This window comes from Protopterus annectens, chromosome 16.part0 (genome assembly GCF_019279795.1).
Source record: "Protopterus annectens isolate FY-2018-M chromosome 16.part0, PAN1.0, whole genome shotgun sequence".
Lineage (NCBI taxonomy): Eukaryota > Metazoa > Chordata > Ceratodontiformes > Protopteridae > Protopterus > Protopterus annectens.
Genome location: NC_056750.1, coordinates 340,585,717 through 340,608,744, shown reverse-complemented (window position 1 = coordinate 340,608,744; position 23,028 = coordinate 340,585,717). Strand labels below are relative to the sequence as shown.

Sequence of the window (23,028 nt, the reverse complement as noted above, 5' to 3'; positions counted from 1 at the left end):
TGTTTCTGAACAGGTGGGTAAGCATTCTTTGCAATGTGGTTTTGATGCTGTACAGGCCTCGTCTAGGGTGGCTGCCACTGGGTCAGTTCTTCGCAGGCACGCCTGGCTGAGGGATCAGAATTTATCTGACCATGTTAAAACAAGGATTTTAGATGCTCCTTTACAATCTGATGTGTTGTTTGGTTCTCCTGTTGAGGCAGTTTTAAAGAAAATGGAAGACAAGGCTAAGTCTATGCAGACTGTTAAAGATTTTTTGCAGGCTCAGCCTCCAAAGTTTAGTAGAAATTGGCCTACTAAGGGGTGGACGTATCCTTCTTATGATTCCCAGTCTAGGGGTAGATCTAGACGTGGTAGGGGCAGAGCTCAGGGCTCTTTCAGGCCTAGAACAGGGAGTTCTCCTGCACAGTCTTCGGGTGCGGGCAGGGGTCAGTCCTTTCGTAAACAGACCCAATGACCTACCTTTTCAGCTGCCAGAACCTTCTCGTCTGGCAGCACCTTTGGGAGGGAGGTTGGCACTTTTCAAAGAAAATTGGAGTTTAATTACCCAAGACAGATGGGTATTGGATATCATTCACCACGGTTACAGGTTTTATTTCCATACCTTGCCTCCTTTCAAAGGCATGCCAGACGTTCCTCCTCAACAAAGAATAGAGGCTCACAAGCAAATTTCTCTGTTACTCCAAATAGGGGCCATACAGCCGGTCCCTATGCCAGAAGTGGGCCTAGGATTTTATTCTCGCCTGTTCCTAGTACCAAAGAAAGGGAACACGTGGAGACCAATTTTGGACTTATCTATCCTCAACACTTATCTGGACATTCCCAAGTTCAAAATGTTGACGTTACAGCAGCTTTTACCTCTGCTGGGCAAAGATCATTGGATGGTAACTTTGGATCTCAAGGAGGCTTATCTTCATGTTCCTATCAGACTGAGTTGCAGGAAGTATCTGCGTTTTGAGCTGGGACTTCTCATTATCAGTTCTCTGCATTGCCCTTTGGTTTATCTACTGCGCCCAGAGTGTTCACGGGGTTCTGGCTCCAGTGATAGCTTTCCTCAGGTTAAAAGGAATACAGATCTATCCTTATTTGGACGATTGCCTGATTCTGGCTCAAGGAAGGGACGAGCTTCTTCATCATTTGGATTATGTGATAGCAGTGCTAAGATGCCTGGGGTATTCTGTGAACGAAATAAAGTCCAGTCTAGTACCCTCTCAGGACATGTGCTTTCTGGGTGTGAGACTGAATACAGCATCCCAGATGGCCTTTTGACCCCGGACAAACAAAAGAATCTTTCCCTTTACTTTCATCAGTTGTCTCATCAGTCCAGGCTGACTGCAAGGACAGTCCTTCAAGCCTTGGGATTCATGGCATCTTGTATTCTGGTGCTTCCCAATGCCAAACTGCATATGAGGAAGCTACAATGGTATCTCAAAATGTATGGACACAGCACTGCCAGGATTTGGACACTGTCATTCAAATAATACCTTGCATTCAAAAGGAATTGTTGTGGTGGGCTCAGGAATGTCACCTAAACAAGGGACTCTCTGTGACCCGGCCAGAGGCGAGTCAGATTCTAACGACAGATGCCTCAGACAAAGCTTGGGGAGCTCATCTGAATGGAAAGTGGATACAAGACAAGTGGCCTGCCAGACTACAACATCTACATATCAACTTGAAAGAGATGTTAGCAGTCCAGTTTGCATTAATAGCTTTCAAGGATTTACTTCTTCCAGGGCAGGTGTTGATTCTAACAGACAACACAACTGTCATGTGGTACATCAACAAGCAAGGCGGAACACATTCTTATCCTCTATGCAGGCAAGCAATGATTTTGTGGGAGACTGCTCTCAGTTTACAGCTAAATCTTCAGGCAAGGTTTCTGCCGGGAGCACAGAACTCCTTAGCAGATGTGTTGAGCAGACAAATTATGGATCCCCACGAGTGGAAATTGGATCCTCATGTATTTCAGAAATTGACAGTGTCATGGGGAACTCCAGACATCTGTTCGCTTCTCCACTAAACCACCAGCTGCCAAAGTTTTGCACAAAAAGGTTTCATCCCACAGCTTGGAAAGTGGATGCTCTTTCTTTCAATTGGAGCAATCTTCATGTGTATGCCTTTCCGCCTCTGCCTCTCCTCCCAAAGGTACTACTAAAGGCCAGACAAGACAAGCCAAGGATGATTTTGATAGCTCCAGATTGGCCTCGACAGCATTGGTACCCATTACTGAGAAGCCTGGTACGGAAGCCTCCATGGCCTTTGCCTTCGATTCCACACCTGTTGTCTCAGGAGGACAGTCATTTGCTCAATGTCAAGCTTCACTCTCTGCACCTAACAGCCTGGCATATTCTGTTTTGAACCATAGTGGGCCTCCACTTCCACTGCAAGTTTTGAATGTTATTTTGGAAGCTAGAAGGCCTAGTACAAGGAAAGTGTACGCAGATAAATGGAAGAGATTTTTGTTTTGGAGTGCAGCAAAGGATTTTGATGTTTCTGAGCCTAATTTAAGTGTGGCTCTTCAATATCTTACTGAGTTACTGGACAAAGGTTTGTCCTTCTCTTCTATTAAGGTTCATGCTGCAGCAATTTCGGCTCACTATGATTGTGACCCACCATTGTTATCTCATCCTTTGTTCAAGCAATTTCTTAGAGGGGCAAAGAATATAAGACCCCCACGAAGAGCTCCTACTCCTGCTTGGGATCTCAATTTTGTGTTGGAGAAACTCACTCTACAACCTTTTGAGCCTGCAGCTACTACTGAATTAAAGTTTTTATCATGGAAGACTGCTTTTTGTTGGCTATTACCTCTGCAAGAAGGGTTTCTGAGTTGCAGGCCCTTATGGCGGTTGAGCCTTTCTTAATTTTCCATAAGGATAGGGTATCTTTACGCACTAATCCTTCCTTTATGCCTAAAGTGGTTTCTAGTGTGGCTTTAAACCAAACTATTCATTTGCCTACTTTTTATGCAAATCCCCAAAATAAAGGGGAAAAGATTTTGCACACTTTAGATGTACACAGGCAGTTGCGATATTATTTGGACAGAACTAAAGGGTTCAGGCAGTCTCAGCAGTTATTTGCTTCTTTTGCTTTGAGTTCTCAGGGCAAGCCTGTGTCAAAACAAACTATTTCTAAGTGGATTGGGTTTTGCATTGCTTTCTGTTATTCCCATCATGGCAAGGAGATTCCAGCTGGGATTAGGCCTCATTCCACTAGGGCTACTGCCACTTGACAGCTTTTTGAGGGGGGTGGCAACCAAGGATATTTTGGAGGCAGCTACTTGGAGTTCAGTGCATACTTTCTCTAGGCATTATCACCTACCACTTTACTCTAAATCCAGGGCTGGTTTTGCCACTGCTGTTTTGCAGGGCATTTTGGCAGCTCCTGCTTCCTTATAGTTTGGCCATCCTCCCTTACCTCCGCTTTGGGATTCTACCCAAGTGTAAGGACTGCAGCAATGTGAGATGAAGAACATAGTACAGTTTTGTACCTACCATAAATGTAGATGTTCAAGATCCACATTGCTGCAGTCCAATTTACTCCCTCCTTCCCTCTGTAGTTAGAGGCGGTTGTGTGGGTTGGGTTGTCAATATGATGTATATTGTATATATTGTACATATTTTTAGTGCTAGGATGGTTGGTTGTTTGTTTGCTGTCTTTTGGTTTTGACCTTTATTTTTAGGGTCTTCTGACATCTGGGGCAAGAAAAGACTGAGGATATGACGTCGGTCATGCGCATTTGTACCCTGACGTCCTGATGTCAGTCAAATGCGCCTTGACCGACGTCAGCCTTATACTTTGATATTCGGGCCGACCGAGGACAGCGGACTACCCAAGTGTAAGGACTGCAGCAATGTGGATCTTCGAACATCTACATTTATGGTAGGTACAAAACTGTACTTTTCGGACGCTGGTCCTGCAGAAGCTGCAGTGGAGCAGGTGGATCCGGCTGAAGTTTCTGTTGAGTCTCAGGGGGAAACATTGATTTTGCAAGATGTGGCCTCACAGGAGTCAGGTCAAGCTGAAGGGGCCTCTCAGGTTACTGTTCTCCCTTCTATGCCTAAGGTGGTTAGGCCTTCTGCTACTATTTCTAAGGCTTCTTCTAAGGGCAGGTCTGTTTTGCCTTCCTCTGGTGTCCCTCCAGGTACTTCAGGGTCTGTGCCTAAAAAGCACATGCTTAAAATGGCAGAAGATTTGATTACTTTAATTAGAGGTTCTATGCCCCCTCCTGATTAGAGGCCCAGGGTGGAGCCAGAGTTGGAAAGTTTGGATCAGGCCTCAGACGACTCAGACTCTTCTGCTGAAGATATTCAAGCTTTTCCCCCTTATTCGGATTCTGATGCAGAGGATTCCTCTCCTTCTGCTTCTCCTCCAGAGGATTTTTCGTTTTCAGAAACTCTGCATTCCATGAGGGAGCATTTTAAGTGGGAAGGACAGGATTTCTCTGATTCACGAAAGAGGCTTAGGGAATTCTTGTTTTTACCACAGCATAGACCCTTGGCTATACCTCCTGTTTTGGATGTTGTTCAAGATGTTTTCTCGGAGGTTTCCCTTAATCCAGATTCTTTGCCTCCTGCGCCAGTTAAACCGGACAGGTATTACAGGGTGCCTGAGGCTCATAAATATCTGTATAAGAGTCCTAGGGCGGACCCAGAGACTATTAGTCAGGGGCCTAAGGGTGTTAGAGCTTCTGTTGTAAAGAATCCGGTTCCTCTAGATAAGGAAGCTAGAGCTTTGGATAGATGGGGTAAGAAGGTGTATACCTCTTCTACTTTAGCAATGAGGGCTTTAAATTGCCAGTTTCATATGTTGAAGTATCAGAATTTCCTCCTTTCTCAGCTAAAATCTAAAGTGGATGCTTTGGCAGAGGGCATAGAGTGTAAAGAATTGCAGGATTTAGTACATGTCTCTGAACAGGTGGGTAAGCATTCTTTGCAGTGTGGTTTTGATGCTGTACAGGCCTCTTCTAGGGTGGCTGCCACTGGATCAGTTCTTCGTAGGCACGCCTGGCTTAAGGATCAGAATTTGTCTGAGCATGTTAAAACTAGAATTCTGGATGCTCTTTACAGTCTGAAGTTTTGTTTGGTCCCCCTGTGGAGTCGGTTTTGAAGAAAATGGAAGACAAGGCTAAGTCTATGCAGACTGTTAAAGATTTTTTGCAGGTGCAACCTCCAAAGTTTAGTAGAAATTGGCCTACTAAGGGGTGGACCTACCCTTCTTCTGATTCTCAGTCTAGGGGTAGATCTAGGCGTGGCAGGGGCAGAGCTCACAGTACATTCAGGCCTAGAACTTGGAGTTCACCTGCACAATCTGCAGGTGAGGGCAGGGGCCAGTCCTTTCGTAAACAGGCCCAATGACCTGCATTTTCAGCTGCCAGATTCTTCTTCCTGGCAGCTCCTTTGGGAGGAAAATTAGCACTCTTCAAGCAAAACTGGCTTTTAGTCACCCAGGACAAATGGGTATTGGACATTATAAACCGAGGCTACAAGTTCTATTTCCATACATTGCCTCCTTTCAAAGGCATGCCAGACGTTCCTCCTCGGCAAAGGATAGAGGCTCACAAGCAGATTTCTTTACTACTTCAAATAGGAGCTATACAGCCAGTTCCTCTGTCAGAAGTGGGACTAGGATTTTATTCTCGCCTGTTTCTAGTACCAAAGAAAGGGAACACGTGGAGACCAATTTTGGATTTATCTATCCTCAACACTTATCTGGACATTCCAAAGTTCAAAATGCTGACGTTACAACAGCTTTTACCTCTGTTGGGAAAAGATCACTGGATGGTAACTCTGGATCTCAGAGGCTTATCTTCATGTTCCTATCAGGCCCAGTTGCAGGAGGTACCTGCGCTTTCGGGCTGGAGATTTACATTATCAGTTCTCTGCATTGCCCTTTGGCTTATCTACTGCACCCAGAGTGTTCACAAAGGTTCTGGCTCCAGTGATAGCCTTTTTCAGGTTAAAAGGAATACAGATTTATCCTTATTTGGACGATTGCCTGATTATTGCACAACACAAAGACGAACTTCTGCATCATCTACAGTATGTGATGGTAGTGTTAAGATGCCTAGGGTATTCTGTGAACGAAACAAAGTCCAGTCTAGTACCCTCTCAGGACATGTGCTTTCTGGGTGTGAGACTGAATACAGCTTCCCAGATGGCCTTTTTGACCTCGGACAAACAAAGAAGCCTTTCTCTTTATTTCCATCAAATGTCTCTACAGTCCAGGCTGACTGCAAAGACAGTCCTTCAAGCCTTGGGGTTCATGGCATCTTGTATTCTGGTGCTTCCCAATGCCAAACTGCATATGAGGAAGCTTCAATGGTATCTCAAAATGTATGGACACAACACTGCCAAGATCTAGACACTGTCATTCAGATAATACCTTGCATTCAGAAAGAATTTTTGTGGTGGGCTCAGGAATGTCACCTAAACAAGGGACTCTCTGTGACCCGACCAGAGGCGAGTCAGATTCTAACGACAGATGCCTCGGACAAGGCTTGGGGAGCACACCTCAATGGAAAATGGGTGCAAGACACGTGGCCTGTCAGACTTCAACATTTGCATATCAACTTGAAGGAGATGTTAGCAGTCCAATTTGCATTGATGGCTTTCAAGGATTTACTTCACCCAGGACAGGTGTTGATTCAAACAGACAACACTACTGTCATGTGGTACATCAACAAGCAAGGGGAACCCATTCGTACCCTCTTTGCAGGCAAGCGATGATTTTGTGGGAGACTGCTCTCAGTTTACACCTCAATCTTCAGGCAAGGTTTCTACCAGGAGCACAGAACTCCTTAGCGGATGTGTTGAGCAGACAAATTGTGGATCCTCACGAGTGGAAACTGGATCCTCATGTGTTTCAAAAGTTGACAGTGTTATGGGGACTCCAGACATAGATCTGTTCGCTTCTCCACTAAATTACCAGTTGCCAAAGTTTTGCACAAAATGTTTCATCCCACAGCTTGGAAGGTGGATGCTCTATCATTCAGTTGGAACAATCTTCATGTCTATGCCTTTCCACCTCTGCCTCTCATTCCCAAGGTACTCCTGAAGGCCAGAATAGACAAGCCATCCATGATTCTGATAGCCGGATTGGCCTCGACAGCACTGGTACCCACTACTGAGGAGTTTGGCAGGAGCCTCCATGGCCTCTGCCTTTGATTCCATCTTTTGTCTCAGGAGGGCAATCACTTCCTCAATGTCAAGATTCAGTCTCTGCATCTCACAGCCTGGCATATTCTGTTTTAGACCCTGGAGGGTCTCAGCTTCCACAACAAGTTTTGAATGTTATTTTGGAGGCCAGAAGGCCTAGTACAAGGAAAGTTTACGCTGATAAATGGAGGAGATTTTTCTTTGGAGCAAAGCGAAGGACTTTGATGTTTCCAAGCCTGATTTAAGTGTTTCTCTTCAATATCTTACTGAGTTATTGGACAAGGGTTTGTCTTTCTCCTCGATAAAGGTTCATGCTGCAGCCATTTCTGCTCACTATGACTGTAACCCTCCTTTATTTTCCCATCCTTTGTTTAAGCAATTTCTTAGAGGGGCAAAGAACATAAGACCCCCACGTAGAGCTCCTACTCCTGCTTGGGATCTCAATTTTGTGTTGGAAAAGCTTACTCTACAACCTTTTGAGCCTGCAGCTACTGCCGAGTTAAAGTATTTATTCTGGAAGACTGCTTTTTTGTTGGCCATTACCTCTGCAAGAAGGGTTTCTGAATTACAGGCCCTTATGGCAGTGGAACCTTTCCTGATTTTTCATAAGGATAGGGTATCTTTGCGTACTAATCCTTCCTTTATGCCTAAAGTGGTTTCTAGTGTGGCCTTGAACCAAACTATTCATTTGCCTACTTTTTATGCAAACCCTCAAAATAAAGGGGAAAAGATTTTGCATACTTTGGATATTCACAGGCAGTTACGTTATTATTTGAGCAGAACCAAGGGGTTCAGACAGTCTCAGCAGTTGTTTGTTTCTTTTGCTTTGGGTTCTCAGGGAAAACCTGTTTCAAAACAAACTATTTCTAAATGGATTGGGTTTTGTAATTCTTTCTGTTATTCCCATCATGGTAAGGAGATTCCGGCTGGAATCAGACCTCATTCCACTAGAGCTACTGCCACTTTTACTGCCTTTCTAAGGGGGGTAGCTACAAAAGATATTTTGGAAGCAGCCACTTGGAGTTCGGTACATACTTTTTCCAAGCATTACCACCTTCCTCTTTATTCTAAGTCTAGGGCTGGATTTGCCACTGCAATATTACAGGGCATTTTAGCAGCCCCTAATGCTTTATGATTTTGCCATCCTCCCTTTACCTCTGCTTTGGGATTCTACCCATATGTAAGGACTGCAGCAATGTGAGATGAAGAACATAGTACAGTTTTGTACCTACCATAAATGTAGATGTTCGAAGATCCACATTGCTGCAGTCCAAAGTACCCTCCCTCCTTCCCCTCTGTAGTTTGGCATGGTTATATGGTTTGGGTGACGGTTGTTGTTGGGCATGTTTTTGGGAGGTATCCTGTTTTTGGGCTTTGGCCTTTCTTTTTAGGGCCTTCTGACATCTGGGGCAAGAAAAGACTGAGGATATGACGTTGTTCATGCGCTTTTATACCCTGACGCTCTGATGTCAGATCTGAGCGCCCATGACCGACGTCAGCCTAATACTTTGGTATTCGGGCCGACCGAGGACAGCGGACTACCCATATGTAAGGACTGCAGCAATGTGGATCTTCGAACATCTACATTTATGGTAGGTACAAAACTGTACTTTCTATGGCAACTTCATCAGTATTTTTAACCAGGTCTTCCATGGACAGTATCTGTGCTGCTGCAACTTTGGCTAATCCTCATAGCTTTATTACTCATTACAAATTGGATCTGGTCTCTAGGGGAAGAAAAGACTTTGGCTCAACAGTGCGCAGGAGTATCCTTCCTTAGAGGCCTCCCAGGATTCAGGTATCTGGGGGGGACACTCCCACTTGCTGAGGAATGAATGAAAATTAGCAACATCAGATAAAGAAGTTATCTACTCACCATAATGTTCCAACTGTATTGTCCATTTTCATTCTTCAACTCCCCTCCCCTCCAACCCTCTACCATTGTGTTTGTGACTTCTGGAAGAATGAGAAGATTCTAAGGGAGCCAGTATTCCTGCCTTTGAGCTCCAGATATTTGTTTTACATATTATGATTGTTCCTAAGTTTCTAATAAGCAAAAAGGTAAGCAAGGAAGAACTGAGTTATGGCAGGGGACTAGAACATTATGGGTAATAGGAGCATGAGAGTTTTCAGTATCCACGAGCTGTAAAAAGTGGCAGAGTTGCATCTGAGGTTCGGATCTGAAACCACTTGTCAAGGAAGAATGAAAATGGACAACACATATGGAACATAATGATGAAAACATAGCTTGTTTTAGCCAAGTCTAAGAAAAACAGAAGAAATCATTTAGATATGGACAAGTTCATCCCCCAGTTCTCCTATCATTTGGGGTTTTGCTCCCAAGCCTCTAGTGTGGGAACTTCACCCCCGGCTTTCCATAGTAGTGCAGCTCTTGAGTAAGGAAACTGCCACTAAAATGCACAACACAGTTCAACACATTATTATGCTTTATGAAATTGACAAAACAGTTTCTCTAAACTGAGTTTGTCAGCTCAGCGTTGATGAAATTGCATGTCCCCAAAGAAAGTAAAACCGGATAATAATTAGCTACTGGGAAGGGATTAGAAGGCTTTGTGGAATGATAAATGACTTGATACAGAACATAGTTGCTCTTTTCCCCTCATATTTGTTCTGAAATGGACATTGAGAGTAGAGGACCTGAACCCTTGGATACATTGATGAAAAGCAAAACTATTTTGAGTAATATTGCTGTTTCTGCAGTATACTGTCCCATACTTTATTATCCCATTATCCTAAGTATTTTTGTTTTGTTTCTGACTTGTGTTTTTCTTCCAGGTATTTCAGTGCACTGATCTTAGTGGAAGGAATGGACCTTGATACCTTGCACAAGCTTGCCCTGGAGGACTGCATTGGGAAACATCAGTATGCCACAGATCATGAAGTTTGTCAGGTAAGATGAAATGAGTTTGAGTTCCTCAAAGATAAGTAACAATCTGAAGTAGTTAACTTAATTTGATCAGCAACCTGTGGGTATCGGATCTGACCTGGATCTGAGCCGGCAGCTTTCCAAGCTAAAGATCCAAGATCTCAGCTCTTCTCCCTTACCCATAATACCCTGCTACCTCCCGCCAGTCCTCAGATCTCGTTTACCGCGGCTTCCGAAGCATAAGGGTCGAGCTCGTAGAGTTTTAGGTGAGAGGAATTTAGGAGTGTTTTTGCTTAAATCCTAGCGATTTTGGTGTGTGTGTGTGTAGTAGACCCGTAGTTAAGTTAAACAGTTTTTTAATTACTTTTAGTAGTAAATTAGTGGTTTCCCTTCCCCTTACTGTGTGTGTTAGGGTATGTGCTTGTGTGTAATGGCAGAGGGCCCTGAGGCCATTTTTGCAAAATGTGCTGAGTGTGGTCATAAGCTGTCCCCAGCGGATGGCCACACTCAGTGCGTTCTCTGCCTGAGGGTAGTCCACTTAACATCGGATTGCCAGATTTGTGCGGCCTTTAACCCCCGGGCTGTGAGGGACAGGAGAACCAAGCTAATCCTGGCGTGGTTCTTATCCCCGGATTCTTCTTCCTCCTCTCCCTCAGTGGCGCCAGTAGCGGCTTCGACTGTCCAGCCTTCAGCTTCCCCTCCCCTGGCTGAGACTCAACCTCACGCTGTTTCCCAGGGAGAGTGGAACTCTTCTAAGAAAGAGAAGGGGCACAGAGAGAAGGAAAATTAAGGGTTTCCAGGTCTTCCTCCTCTCGGCTCCATTCTCTACGCTTCTCTCCGGAGCCGGAGGAGGAGTCCCGGTCACCCTCGAGGTCGTCTAGGCAGCCTTCCCGGCCTGCCTCGACAACGTCTACTAGGTCTACCAGGAGTCTATCTGACACAGATATGGACCAGATGATGTGTCAATTCCTGCAGGCCCAGATGCATATGGGAATGCTCCTGCCTCCCCCCCCCCCTCTGGGAGGGAGCTCGGCCCCTTTCTTTGCACCCATTGCTCCTTCTCCGATCCACTATCTGGTTTCGGAGCCGTCTGATCCGAGTAGTCTCGGAGCCGGGGAGTCAATGCCGATAGTAGTTGCTACTTCGCCGGCCTTACCCTCGAGTTTATCGGGTCATCTTTCGGATCTGAGCTCTCGGGGCTGAGAGACGAGCTTCGGATCCGCAGGGGTGAGTGTGTCTTCGGCTCCATTGCTGTTGGAGTACACTTTTGCGTCGGCTGCAACACCGGTCCTCACGTCAGAGCCGAGGGGACTACTCTCAGAGCCAGGGGAAAGTGGTTCACCTTTGGCTTTCGATGTGGTGGAGAGGGTGCTGTCAAGGAGTTCGAAGTCCCCGGTCTGTGCTACGGATCCACCCTTCACTCCCTCGCATGTGGCCTGTCTTCCATCGTCCGGCCACAGGGACAGCCTGCGTCTGCGACCCACTTAGTTCATGTAGAGGAACAGGACCCCGTTGGTGAGCCCTCCTCGAACAGTCCCGCTGAGGAGGTCCCTCACAAACGAAAGTGTAAGAGGAGGCACTTGGACTCCCCCGAGTCCCTCATGGAGGACACAGACTTAGGGGAAGGTTCCCCCAGGTCAACCCTGGAGGACGTCTCCTTTGGAGACATTATGGCGATGCTGCGCATAAGAGGGGGGTGGTCAGCCCTGAAACCTTCCTCGGATGAATCTGTGTTTCTGGAGGCGTTTGACGCAGGCCCGTCTACCTCTTGGGTGTCCCCTCCGGCTGACCCCTTGGTAGACTTGATTACTACCAGGGTTTGGAAGGAGCCGGACACTGTGGAGCCAATCCCTAAGAGACCGGATAAAATCCTTAGTCCCCCTTCTGACAAGCCGGCGTGGAATAAAGGTTCCTCGGTAAATGCCATGGTGGCGGCTGCCACCAAGAAGGAACTGGCACAAGAAAGTTCCTCGGTCCATCCTCCTGATAAGGAGTCTCGGACTATGGACCGCATTGGAAAGCGGATGTTTGCTTCAGCCACCTTTTCTATAAGGGCGCTGAATTATGTGGCACACGTCATTAGGCTTCAGTGGGATCTGATAAGAGTACGCTGGGTCTCCCCAGAGTTCATGGCGGCTGAGGACAAACGAACTTTCTCGGCTCGCATGGCCTCTCTAAAGTCAATATCAAACACTTCTATGCAGCTTCTCTCCCATGCCACGGAGGGGGCAGCTAGAGCCAGTGGAGCAGGGGTCGCCTTGCGGCGCCATGCCTGGCTCCGTCTTTGCGGAACCCTTCAAGGCATCCTTCGCGAACTTTCCCTTTGATGGTTCTACGCTATTCGGCAAAACCATCCGCGACACGCTACTCCAGAGCAAGAAAGACGGGAAGACACTGTCTGCCGTCGGAATCCGCTTCTCTGCTCCTCAAAGGTCCTTCTCAAGGAACCAGAGGGGGCAAAAGAAGATGTGGTTCCGGAAGTCTCAGCAGTCCCGTCCCGCTCTGGACACTTCGTCCTTCAGAGGCAGGGGGAGGACAAGGTGGATGCCGGCCCACAGGCAGGGGGGGGGTGAAGAATTTCGGGTCGAGAGAACCTTTCTCCGACTGACCCACGCAGCAGTCCTGAGGGGTTGCCCGACTGTCCCTCTCTGGAGGCAGTCTGGAGGCGATGTTCTTCATCTCACATTGCTGCAGTCCTAACACTTGGGTAGTCCGCTGTCCCAGTCGGCCCGAATACCAAAGTATAAGGCTGACGTCGGTCAAGGTGCATTTGTCTGACATCAGGACGTCAGGGTACAAATGCGCATGACCGACGTCATATCCTCAGTCTTTTTTGCCGCATGGTCCGATGCAGAAGCAGTATTGCGAGTGCAGGTTGGCGTTCTGAAATTTTCTGAAGTCGGAGTTTCAGACCGAATCAAAGTTGGCTAAGTACCCCGTTGGGGAATATTTTGTTTTTTTCTTGCCTCAGTATTTAACCGGATGTCAGAAAAAGTGAATAACTGTTTCTCAGGGCCCTAAAGGTGTTAAGGCTTCTGTTGTTAAAAAATCCTGTTCCTTCTGATAAAGAGGCAAGGGCTTTGGATAGATGGGGGAAAAAAGTGTATACTTCTTCCACTTTAGCCATGAGGGCTTTGAATTGCCAGTTTCACATGTTGAAATACCAAAATTATCTCCTTTCACAATTGAAGTCTAAGGTAGATGCTCTGGCGGAAGGTATTGAGTGTAAAGAGTTGCAGGATTTAGTTCATGTTTCGGAACAGGTGGGTAAGCATTCCTTGCAATGTGGCTTTGATGCTGTACAGGCCTCTTCGAGGGTAGCAGCCACTGGTTCTGTTCTTCGCAGGCACGCCTGGCTCAGGGATCAGAATTTAGCTGAACATGTAAAGACAAGGATTTTAGATGCTCCTTTACAATCTGATGTGTTATTTGGTGCCTGTGGGCAGTTTTAAAGAAAATGGAGGACAAGGCTAAGTCTATGCAGACTGTTAAAGATTTTTGCAGGTTCAGCCTCCAAAGTTTAGTAGAAATTGGCCTACTAAGGGGTGGACTTATCCTTCTTATGATTCTCAGTCTAGGGGTAGATCTAGGCGTGGTAGGGGCAGAGCTCAAGGTTCTTTTAGGCCTAGAACAGGCAGTTCGCCTGCCCAGTCTTCTGGTGAGGGCAGGGGTCAGTCCTTTCGTAAGCAGACCCAATGACTTGCCTTTTCAGCTGCCAGAGCCTTCTCGTCTGGCAGCACCTTTGGGAGGAAGGCTGGCACTTTTCAAAGAAAACTGGAGTGTTATTACCCAAGACAGATGGGTATTGGATATCATTCACCACGGTTACAGGTTTTATTTCCATACCTTGCCTCCTTTAAAAGGCATGCCAGACATTCCTCCTATACAAAGAAAAGAGGCTCACAAGCAAATTTCTCTGTTGCTCCAGATAGGGGCCATTCAGCCGGTTCCTGTGCCAGATAGGGGCCTAGGATTTTATTCTCGCCTGTTCCTAGTACCAAAAAAGGGGAACACGTGGAGACCAATTTTGGATTTGTCAACCCTCAACACTTATTTGGACATTCCCAAGTTCAAAATGTTGACGTTACAACAGCTTTTACCTCTGCTGGGCAAAGATCACTGGATGGTAACTTTAGATCTCAAGGAGGCTTACCTTCATGTGCCAATCAGACTCAGTTGCAGGAAGTATCTGCGTTTCCGAGCTGGAAATTCCCATTATCAGTTCTCTGCATTGCCCTTTGGCTTATCTACTGCCCAGAATATTCACAAAAGTTCTGGCTCCAGTTGTAGCTTTTCAGGCTAAAAGGAATACAAATCTATCCTTACTTGGCGACTGTCTGATTCTGGCTCAAGAAAGGACGAGCTTCTTCAGCATCTGGAATATGTGATAGCAGTGCTAAGATGCCTGGGGTATTCTGTGAGCGAAATAAAGTCCAGTCTAGTACCCTCTCAAGACATGTGCTTTCTGGGTGTGAGACTGAATACAGCAGCCCAGATGGCCTTTTAACCCCGGACAAACAAAAGAGTCTATCCCTTTACTTCCATCAACTATCTCATCAGTCCGTGCTGACTGCAAGGACAGTCCTTCAAGCATTAGGGTTCATGGCATCTTGTATTCTGGTGCTTCCCAATGCCAAACTGCATATGAGGATGCTACAAAGGTATCTCAAAATGTATGGACACAGCACTGCCAGGATCTGGACACTGTCATTCAAATAATACCTTGCATTCAAAAGGAATTTTTGTGGTGGGCTCAGGAATGTCACCTAAACAAGGGACTCTCTGTGACCCGGCCAGAGGCGAGTCAGATTCTAACGACAGATGCCTCAGACATAGCTTGCGGAGCTCATCTGAATGGAAAGTGGATACAAGACAAGTGGCCTGCCAGACTACAGCATCTACATATCAACATGAAGGAGATGTTAGCAGTCCAGTTTGCATTGATGGCTTTCAAGGAGTTACTTCTTCCAGGGCAGGTGTTGATTCTAACAGACAACACAACTGTCATGTGGTATATCAACAAGCAAGGGGGAACACATTCTTATCCTCTATGCAGGCAAGCAATGATTTTGTGGGAGACTGCGCTCAGCTTGCAGCTTACTCTTCAAGCAAGGTTTCTGCCAGGAGCACAGAACTCCTTAGCAGATGTGTTAAGCAGGCAAATCATGGATCCCCACGAGTGGAAACTGGATCTTCATGTGTTTCAAAAATTGACAGTGTCATGGGGAACTCCAGACATAGATCTGTTCGCTTCTCCACTAAACCACCAGCTGCCAAAGTTTTGCACGAAAAGTTTTCATCACACAGCTTGGAAAGTGGATGGTCTTTCGTTCAGTTGGGAAAATCTTCATGTGTATGCCTTTCCACCTCTGCCTCTCCTCCCAAAGGTACTCCTAAAGGTCAGACAAGACAAGCCAAGGATGATTTTGATAGCTCCAGATTGGCCTCGGCAACACTGGTACCCATTACTGAGGAATCTGGTAAGAAAGCCTCCATGGCCTTTACCTTTAATTCCACACCTTTTGTCTCAGAGGGACGGTCATCTACTCATTGTCAAGCTTCACTCTCTTCATCTAACAGCCTGGCATATTCTGTTTTGAACCACAGCAGGTCTCAACTTCCTCAACAAGTTTTGAATGTGATTATGGAAGCCAGAAGACCTAGTACACGTAAAGTGTATGCAGAAAAATGGAAGAGATTTTTATTTTGGAGTGCAGCAAAGGATTTGGATGTTTCTGAGCCTAATTTGAGTGTGGCTCTGCAATATCTTACTGAGCTATTGGACAAAGGTTTGTCTTTCTCTTCCATTAAGATTCATGCTGCAGCAATTTCAGCTCACTATGATTGTGACCCACCATTGTTTTCTCATCCTTTGTTCAAGCAATTTCTTAGAGGGGCAAAGAATATAAGACCCCCAAGAGCTCCTAGTCCTGCTTGGGACCTCAATTTTGTGTTGGAGAAACTTACTCTACAACCTTTTGAGCCTGCCGCTACTGCTGAGTTGAAATACTTGTCATGGAAGACTGCTTTTTTGTTGGCCATTACTTCTGCAAGAAGGGTTTCTGAATTGCAGGCCCTTATGGCGGTGGAGCCTTTTTTGATTTTTCATAAGGATAGGGTATCATTACGCACTAATCCTTCATTTATGCCTAAGGTGGTTTCTAGTGTGGCTTTAAACCAAACTATTCATTTGCCTACCTTTTATGCAGATCCCCAAAATAGGGGGGAAAAGATTTTGCACACTTTAGATGTACACAGGCAGTTGCGTTATTATTTAAGCAGGACTAGGATTTTAGGCAGTCTCAGCAGTTGTTTGTTTCTTTTGCTTTGAGTTCTCAGGGCAAGCCTGTGTCAAAACAAACTATATCTAAGTGGATTGGGTTTTGCATTGCATTCTGTTACTCCCATCATGGCAAGGAGATTCCAGCTGGGATTAGGCCTCATTCCACTAGGGCTACTGCCACTTCAACAGCATTTTTAAGGGGTGGCAACTAAGGATATTTTGGAGGCAGCTACTTGGAGTTCAGTGCATACTTTCTCCAAGCATTACCACCTTCCTCTCTATTCTAAGTCCAGGGCTGGTTTTGCCACTGCTGTGTTGCAGGGCATTTTGGCAGCTCCTGTTTCATTATAGTTTAGCCATCCTCCCTTACCTCTGCTTTGGGATTCTACCCAAGTGTTAGGACTGCAGCAATGTGAGATGAAGAACATAGTACAGTTTTGTACCTACCATAAATGTAGATGTTCGAAGATCCACATTGCTGCAGTCCAATTTTCCCTCCCTCCTTCCCCTCTGTGTTTAGGGGTGGTTGTGTGGGTGAGGTTCTATTTTTTGTACATTTGTATATATTGTACATATTTTAGGCACAGGAGGGTTTTGGTGTTTTTTTTTGGGTTTTGGCCTTATCTTTTTAGCGTCTTCTGACATCTGGGGCAAGAAAAGACTGAGGATATGACGTCGGTCATGCGCATTTGTACCCTGACGTCCTGATGTCAGACAAATGCGCCTTGACCGACGTCAGCCTTATACTTTGGTATTCGGGCCGACTGGGACAGCGGACTACCCAAGTGTTAGGACTGCAGCAATGTGGATCTTCGAACATCTACATTTATGGTAGGTACAAAACTGTACTTTTTTCAGAGCATCTAGCAAGTTGGGAGTCCATTACTACAGATTGCTGGGTGCTCCGAATAATATCCAGAGGTTACGCTGTCCCCTTCCTGAATCTTCCCCCATTCGGGAGGCGCTTCCCCTATGTCCCACCCAATCAGAGGGAGGCTGCAGTTTCAGAAGTAAAGAAATTACTAGAAAAAAAGGGCCATCCAACACGTCTCCCCGGAGCAATCTGGGTTGGGCAATTACTCCAGGTTCTTTTTAGTGCCAAAAAAGACGGGGGAATTAAGGCCAGTTCTCGACCTGTCAACCTTGAACCTGTTCATTGCCAAAGAGAAATTCCGGATGTTTACTCTACAATCTATTGTCCCCCTTCTGCGGGAGAATGACTGGATGTGCTCCATAGACCTCAAGGATGCGTACTACCACATACTCATGGACAGACGATCCAGGAGTTTTCTCCGCTTTTGGCTGTGGGCCTGTCATTATCAGTTCAGGGTTCTTCAGCTCGGCCTCACCACAGCCCCCAAGGTGTTCACCAAGGTCATGGCAGTTGTGGCAGCCCACCTGAGACTTCAGGGAATTCAGGTCTTTCCGTACCTAGACGACTGGCTCCTCACTGCCCCCACCAGGCATCTACTCTGTTCTGCCAGGGATTATTCTTTACTCTTGGCCCATCACCTAGGCATTACCATAAACTTCAGGAAGTCTTCTCTTCATCCTGTTCAAGTTCTGGATTTCATTGGGGCCGGGATAAACCAGCTTCAGTCCAAGCCTTTCTGACAGCGGACAGGTTACGCACCTTGTCACTTCATGTAATAGCACTTCTATAGTCCCCAGCCCCACCTGCAGAATTAGTCCTGAGAGCTCTAGGATCCATGGCGGCAGCTATCAGCCTTTCACCTCTTACTCAGCTGCACGTGAGTCCTTCAATGAACCCTTCAGGTCCAATGGTCCCTCCTCCTACACCCACTGGATTCACTGATTCCCCTAAGCAGGGTTTGCAGGAACTCCTTTGGTGGCTTCATTCCTGTTCGTGATGCCTCTGCCCCAAACTACGCTGACCACGGACGCTTCTCGTCTCTGGTTGGGGGGGCATTGCATGGGCAGAACCGTCCAAGGCACGTGGACCCCTGTAGAGACCGTTCTGCATATCAATGTTGTGGAGATGAGGGTGGTGCTTTTAGCGTTGCAAGCTCTTCAGGACCGTCTTCCTCCGTGGACTATTGCAATTCAGACAGACAACATGGCGGTGGTCTGGTACATCAACAAACAGGGAGGAACCAGGTCTTACCCTCTTTGTCGAGAGGCTATCAGAGTTTGGGAATGGGCGATTTCTACCAACCGCTTTCTGATAGCAACGCACATTCTGGGTCGGTCCAACATTCCAGCGGACAAGCTGAGTCGTTCTATCCTCACACCTTAAGAGTGGTCTCTAAACCCCTTAGTAGCGAAACAGATCTTCCTCAGATGGTCAGCCTTGCTGCGATCTCTTCATGTCTCCTTCAAACGCAAAGTGCAGCAAATTTTTCGCTCTAATTCTCCCACCGGGGGAGAGTCCCAGAGATGCTCTGGTTCATGCTTGGCCACCTGGTCTTCTTTATGCTTATCCTCCTCTTCCGCTAATGAAGAAATTTCTGCAAAAAGCTCGTCGGTTGGGGAGCAAAATAATCCTCATAGCCCCATTCTGGCCTCGTCGGATCTGGCTCCCGTATCTGCGGTCTCACATCATAGCTCCTCCTTGGGTTTAGATCCCATAGTGGATCTGATGTCTCATCCTTCGGGATTTCAAACTCCGAACCTGGACGACCTCAAGCTCATGGCTTGGTTGATCCAGTTCCACTAGTGGCTAGGACTCCCGGTATCTCATCTTCCTTAAAATCTATTCTGCTAGCAGCACATAAACCCTCTACCAAGAAGATCTACAAGAGTAAATGGAAGAGTTTTTCCATCTGGGCCAAACATAGGGATTTGGACCCTTTTTTGGTTCTCATTCCAGCAGTTCTTGAATTTCTGTCCCACATTTTCCATCAAGGGGCCAGTTCTTCTACTGTGAAGGTTTAGATGGCTGCGATTTCTCATTTCCACATCGGGAACAACCTTGGACCCTTAGCTTCTGCTAAGATATGCAAGACCTTTTTGAAAGGCACCTTTCTGTTAAGACTTCCGGTCAAGAATGCAGTTCCCCCATGGGACTTGACTTTAGTTCTTCAGGCCCTAATGGGTCCATCCTTTGAACCTGCAGCTTCCATTGACTTAAAGTACTTATCCTGGAAAACTGCCTTCTTGATTGCAATTACTTCAGCTAGAAGGGTATCTGAACTTCAAGCCCTTTGTACAAAACCCCTGTACCTGTTCTTCCATAAGGACAGAGGATCTCTCTGGACTAATCCTTCATTCTTGCCTAAAGTGGCCTCCGAGGCCAGTATCAATCAAATCATCAATTTGCCTGTTTTCTTTCCCAACTTTCAAAACAAAGGGGAATATAGACTGCACTTGTTAGATGTGCATAGACAATTGCGATTTTACTTGCACAGGATGGCTGCTTCTTGCACAGCAGAGCAGCTTTTCGTGTTTTTCGCTAAGCCGTCCTTAGGCAAGCCAGTTACGAAAGTTACCTTAGCTAGATGGATATCCTACTGCATCTTACACGCATATACAGCTTCCGGTCGGCCAGAACCCTTGGGGGTTCATGCTCACTCTACCCGTTCTATTTATTTATTACAGTTGGTGACCGGGGAGGTCCACTGGGCCTGAAAGCCCGATGTCCTTCAAGAATGCAACTGCAGTCATAACATATGGGTTGTCCTGCCTCAGGCAGCCCTCAGTCGGCCGGATTCCAAAGTCTGGGTCCGACGTCGGCTGATGTCGCATTTCTCTCCGACGTCAGAGCTGCTGGAGTACATAAGCATCAGCCGACGCCATCTTCTTCAGTCTTTCTTGCCGCGCGGTGCCCAAAGCAGAAGCAGTTCGCAAGTGCCGGTCGGTCAGCTCCTGTATTCTTCGAAACCGAAGTCATCAAAAAAGCTAAGTACCCCGTTGGGGGCCTTTTCTTGCCTCAGCCGATGTCAGAAATTACTGAAAAAGTAAATAATTGTTTGTCTTGTGGTAAACAAATACCTCATAAGGATTTCCACTCTTACTGCCTTCCTTGCCTTGGCCCAGACCATGACGTCTCGGCCTGTGCCGCCTGTGCTCGCTTCAGTAAGCGCACTCTCAGGCGCCGGGCGGAGTTCGCTGAAGACTTTTTTGGCGAAAAATTCGATTATACAATGCCATCGGAACTACCGACATCGCAGACTCCTAAGAAACGAAAAGACCGGGACCGACATCCTCGGCCCGCGTCTTCCACCGACACCACGCCAAAACCAACCGCGAGTGTCCTGGTTCCCTCTGAGGTGGTTATTTCACCGCTCCGAACCGAAGACACCGCATTACCGATACCGGAGACCACACCGACGCCAGTTATTGATTTTCCTCCGGATACTGAAACCGAGGAAATGCCCGAGACCATTGCTGTTGATAAGGTCACTCCTGCACGTGGAGCTGCTAGGCCTCCCATGTCCATGTCTATCAAGGCCTACACACGTGCTAAGGCAGCCAGCAAGTCCAAGCACCTTACTGCTAAAGCCTTACCTCAGCCTACTCCTGAAACACAAATCATGACTATGGCAGCAGACTTAATTTCCATGATCAGAGGTTCCCAGGCCCATCCTGAGAGAGGATCCCAGCCTCCTCCTGATAAGAGGCCCAGGGTTGAACCCTCTGACCCTCTCCCTTCAGATGAAGATTCTGAGGACTCTGTTCACTCCGAAAGCCAGGAAGAGCCCTTCCAGACCTATGAGGACTCAGATGCAGAGGACTCCATCCCCTCGGCCTCTCCTCCTGAGGATATTTCTTTTGGGGAAGTTCTGCATTCCATGAGGGAACATTTTAAGTGGCAAGGCCAGGAATACTCTGATTCCAGAAACCGCCTTCGAACCTTCCTTAAAAAGCCCCAACACAGACCCTTAGCTATACCTCCTGTGCTTGATGTTTTGGATGATCTATACTCTGACTCCATTGTTACCCCTGATACTCTTCCTCCTGTTCCTGTCAAGCCTGACAGATATACTATAGGGTCCCAGAAACCCATTCTCATTTCTTTAGGGCCCATGTTGTTGATTTAGAAACAATTTCACAGGGACCGAAAGGGGTTTCAGCTACCACCTCCAAAAATCCTTTGCCTTCCAACAGGGAAGCTAGGTCATTAGAGATATGGGGGAAGAAGGTTTACACCTCCACTATATCTATGAGAGCTCTCAATTGTCTCTTTCATATGTTTCAATATCAGGATTACCTGTAAGATGATTTACAGAAAACATTGGCCTCTCCTGAACCTTTAGATAGGAAGTCTTTGCAGGAGGCTGTACATAATTCTCAGCAAGTTAGCAATCACTTTCTTCAGTGTGGATATGATGCATTGGAAGCTTCATGTAGGGCAGCTATGACAGGGGCGGTCATTCGTAGACATGCATGGTTAAAAGAACAACCTTTACCAGATCATGTTAAGGCAAAACTTCTTGATGCACCCTTGGAAAAGAACAAGCTTTTTGGTGCTAATGCTAAAGATGTGATGTTAAGTTGTCAATCTCGCCTTCATTCTTGCTTGATGGGTTCGGAGCCGATCCCTCGGCTCCGACTCGGCACTTGCTAAGCTCGAGAGTCACTTTTACCAGCTCGAGGCAGCCCCATATCCCATGATGCAAGGCGGTAAGTACCCAGATCTCGTTTGCCGCTTCGCTTATGAGGTCCTCCTTTTACCAGCTCCTGGTAAGTGATTCTATTTATGAATATTAAGCCCCTTTTTTCTTAAAAAAACCCTTAATTGTTAGTTAGTAGTTAATTTTTTACCTTTTGTGACAGAAAATCCCTGTCTTTTCTATTTTATTTTAGTCAGATTTATCCCCATCCCATCCCTCCCTGTTAGGGTGTGTGTGTTGTTTATAGAAATACCTTTTGGGTATTTTATTTAAGTTAATTTTGACTGGTGTGTGTGTGTGTTTGTTTAAAGCACCATGTCAAAGGAGAGGGTCTCAGGTTTTAAGAAGTGTGACTCGTGCTGTCAGAAGATGTCTCTGACAGACGGTCACACTTCTTGCCTTTATTGCCTAGGCCCTCTTCACCTGCAGGACTCCTGTGCTATTTGTCATTCCTTCAGCCAGAGAGTCCTGCAGGAAAGATTTAATAAACTGATTCTTAGGGGCCTTCTTGCCGGAGGGCTCTCCGGCTAAGTCGGCTCCATCCAAATCAGTTAAACCTCCCAAGGCTCAGGCTTCTGTACCTAAGCCTGCGGCCTCGGCCCGACTCGTGCTGAGTCGAGATCGGCTCGGCTGGAGCCGATCCTGGCTTGAAGCCTTCGGCACCGAAGGCTATCGGTGTCGAATCTGTATTGACCACTTCGATGTCGGCCCGATCGGTTCCGACACCCATGTGGCACAGGCATCGGTGTCGGCTCGATCGGCTCCGACACCGTTACTTTGGTGGCTGTATCGCCTCCGGCTGGAGCCGATACATCGAGGCTTCCTGTCGGCTCCGAGAGGTCGGCTCCGACAGGATCTATAGTATCGGCTCCGGTGGCTCATTCCAGGAAGAGGTCGGGGGCTCCTTCCTTGGGGCCGATACTTTCGGCTCCGGCCTCACCCCTTCTATCGAACGGAGCCATCGGAGCCGATCTTCAAGGTCATCCAGGTTGTCAGATCATGACCTAGAGAGAGTGGTCAGTAGATTACTTAAGTCACAGGTACTGGCCCAAATGTTACACAGCCCGTCTCAACAGACGACTGTTGGTCCACACCCCGTTACAGTTCCTCCTTCAACTCTACCCCAGAGTTTGG

At 46.8% G+C, this 23,028-nt stretch overlaps 1 protein-coding gene across 1 annotated transcript in view; it reads left to right on the top strand.

Moving 5' to 3' along the window:
* NUP188 (nucleoporin 188) overlaps window positions 1–23,028 on the top strand; it is a 3,305,077-nt gene that overhangs the window by 552,139 nt on the left and 2,729,910 nt on the right. Inside the window, exon 12 of the mRNA XM_044058121.1 lies at window positions 9,948–10,062. Within this exon, the coding sequence (XP_043914056.1) occupies window positions 9,948–10,062 (115 nt within the window). The remainder of the gene's footprint in view (window positions 1–9,947; window positions 10,063–23,028) is intronic.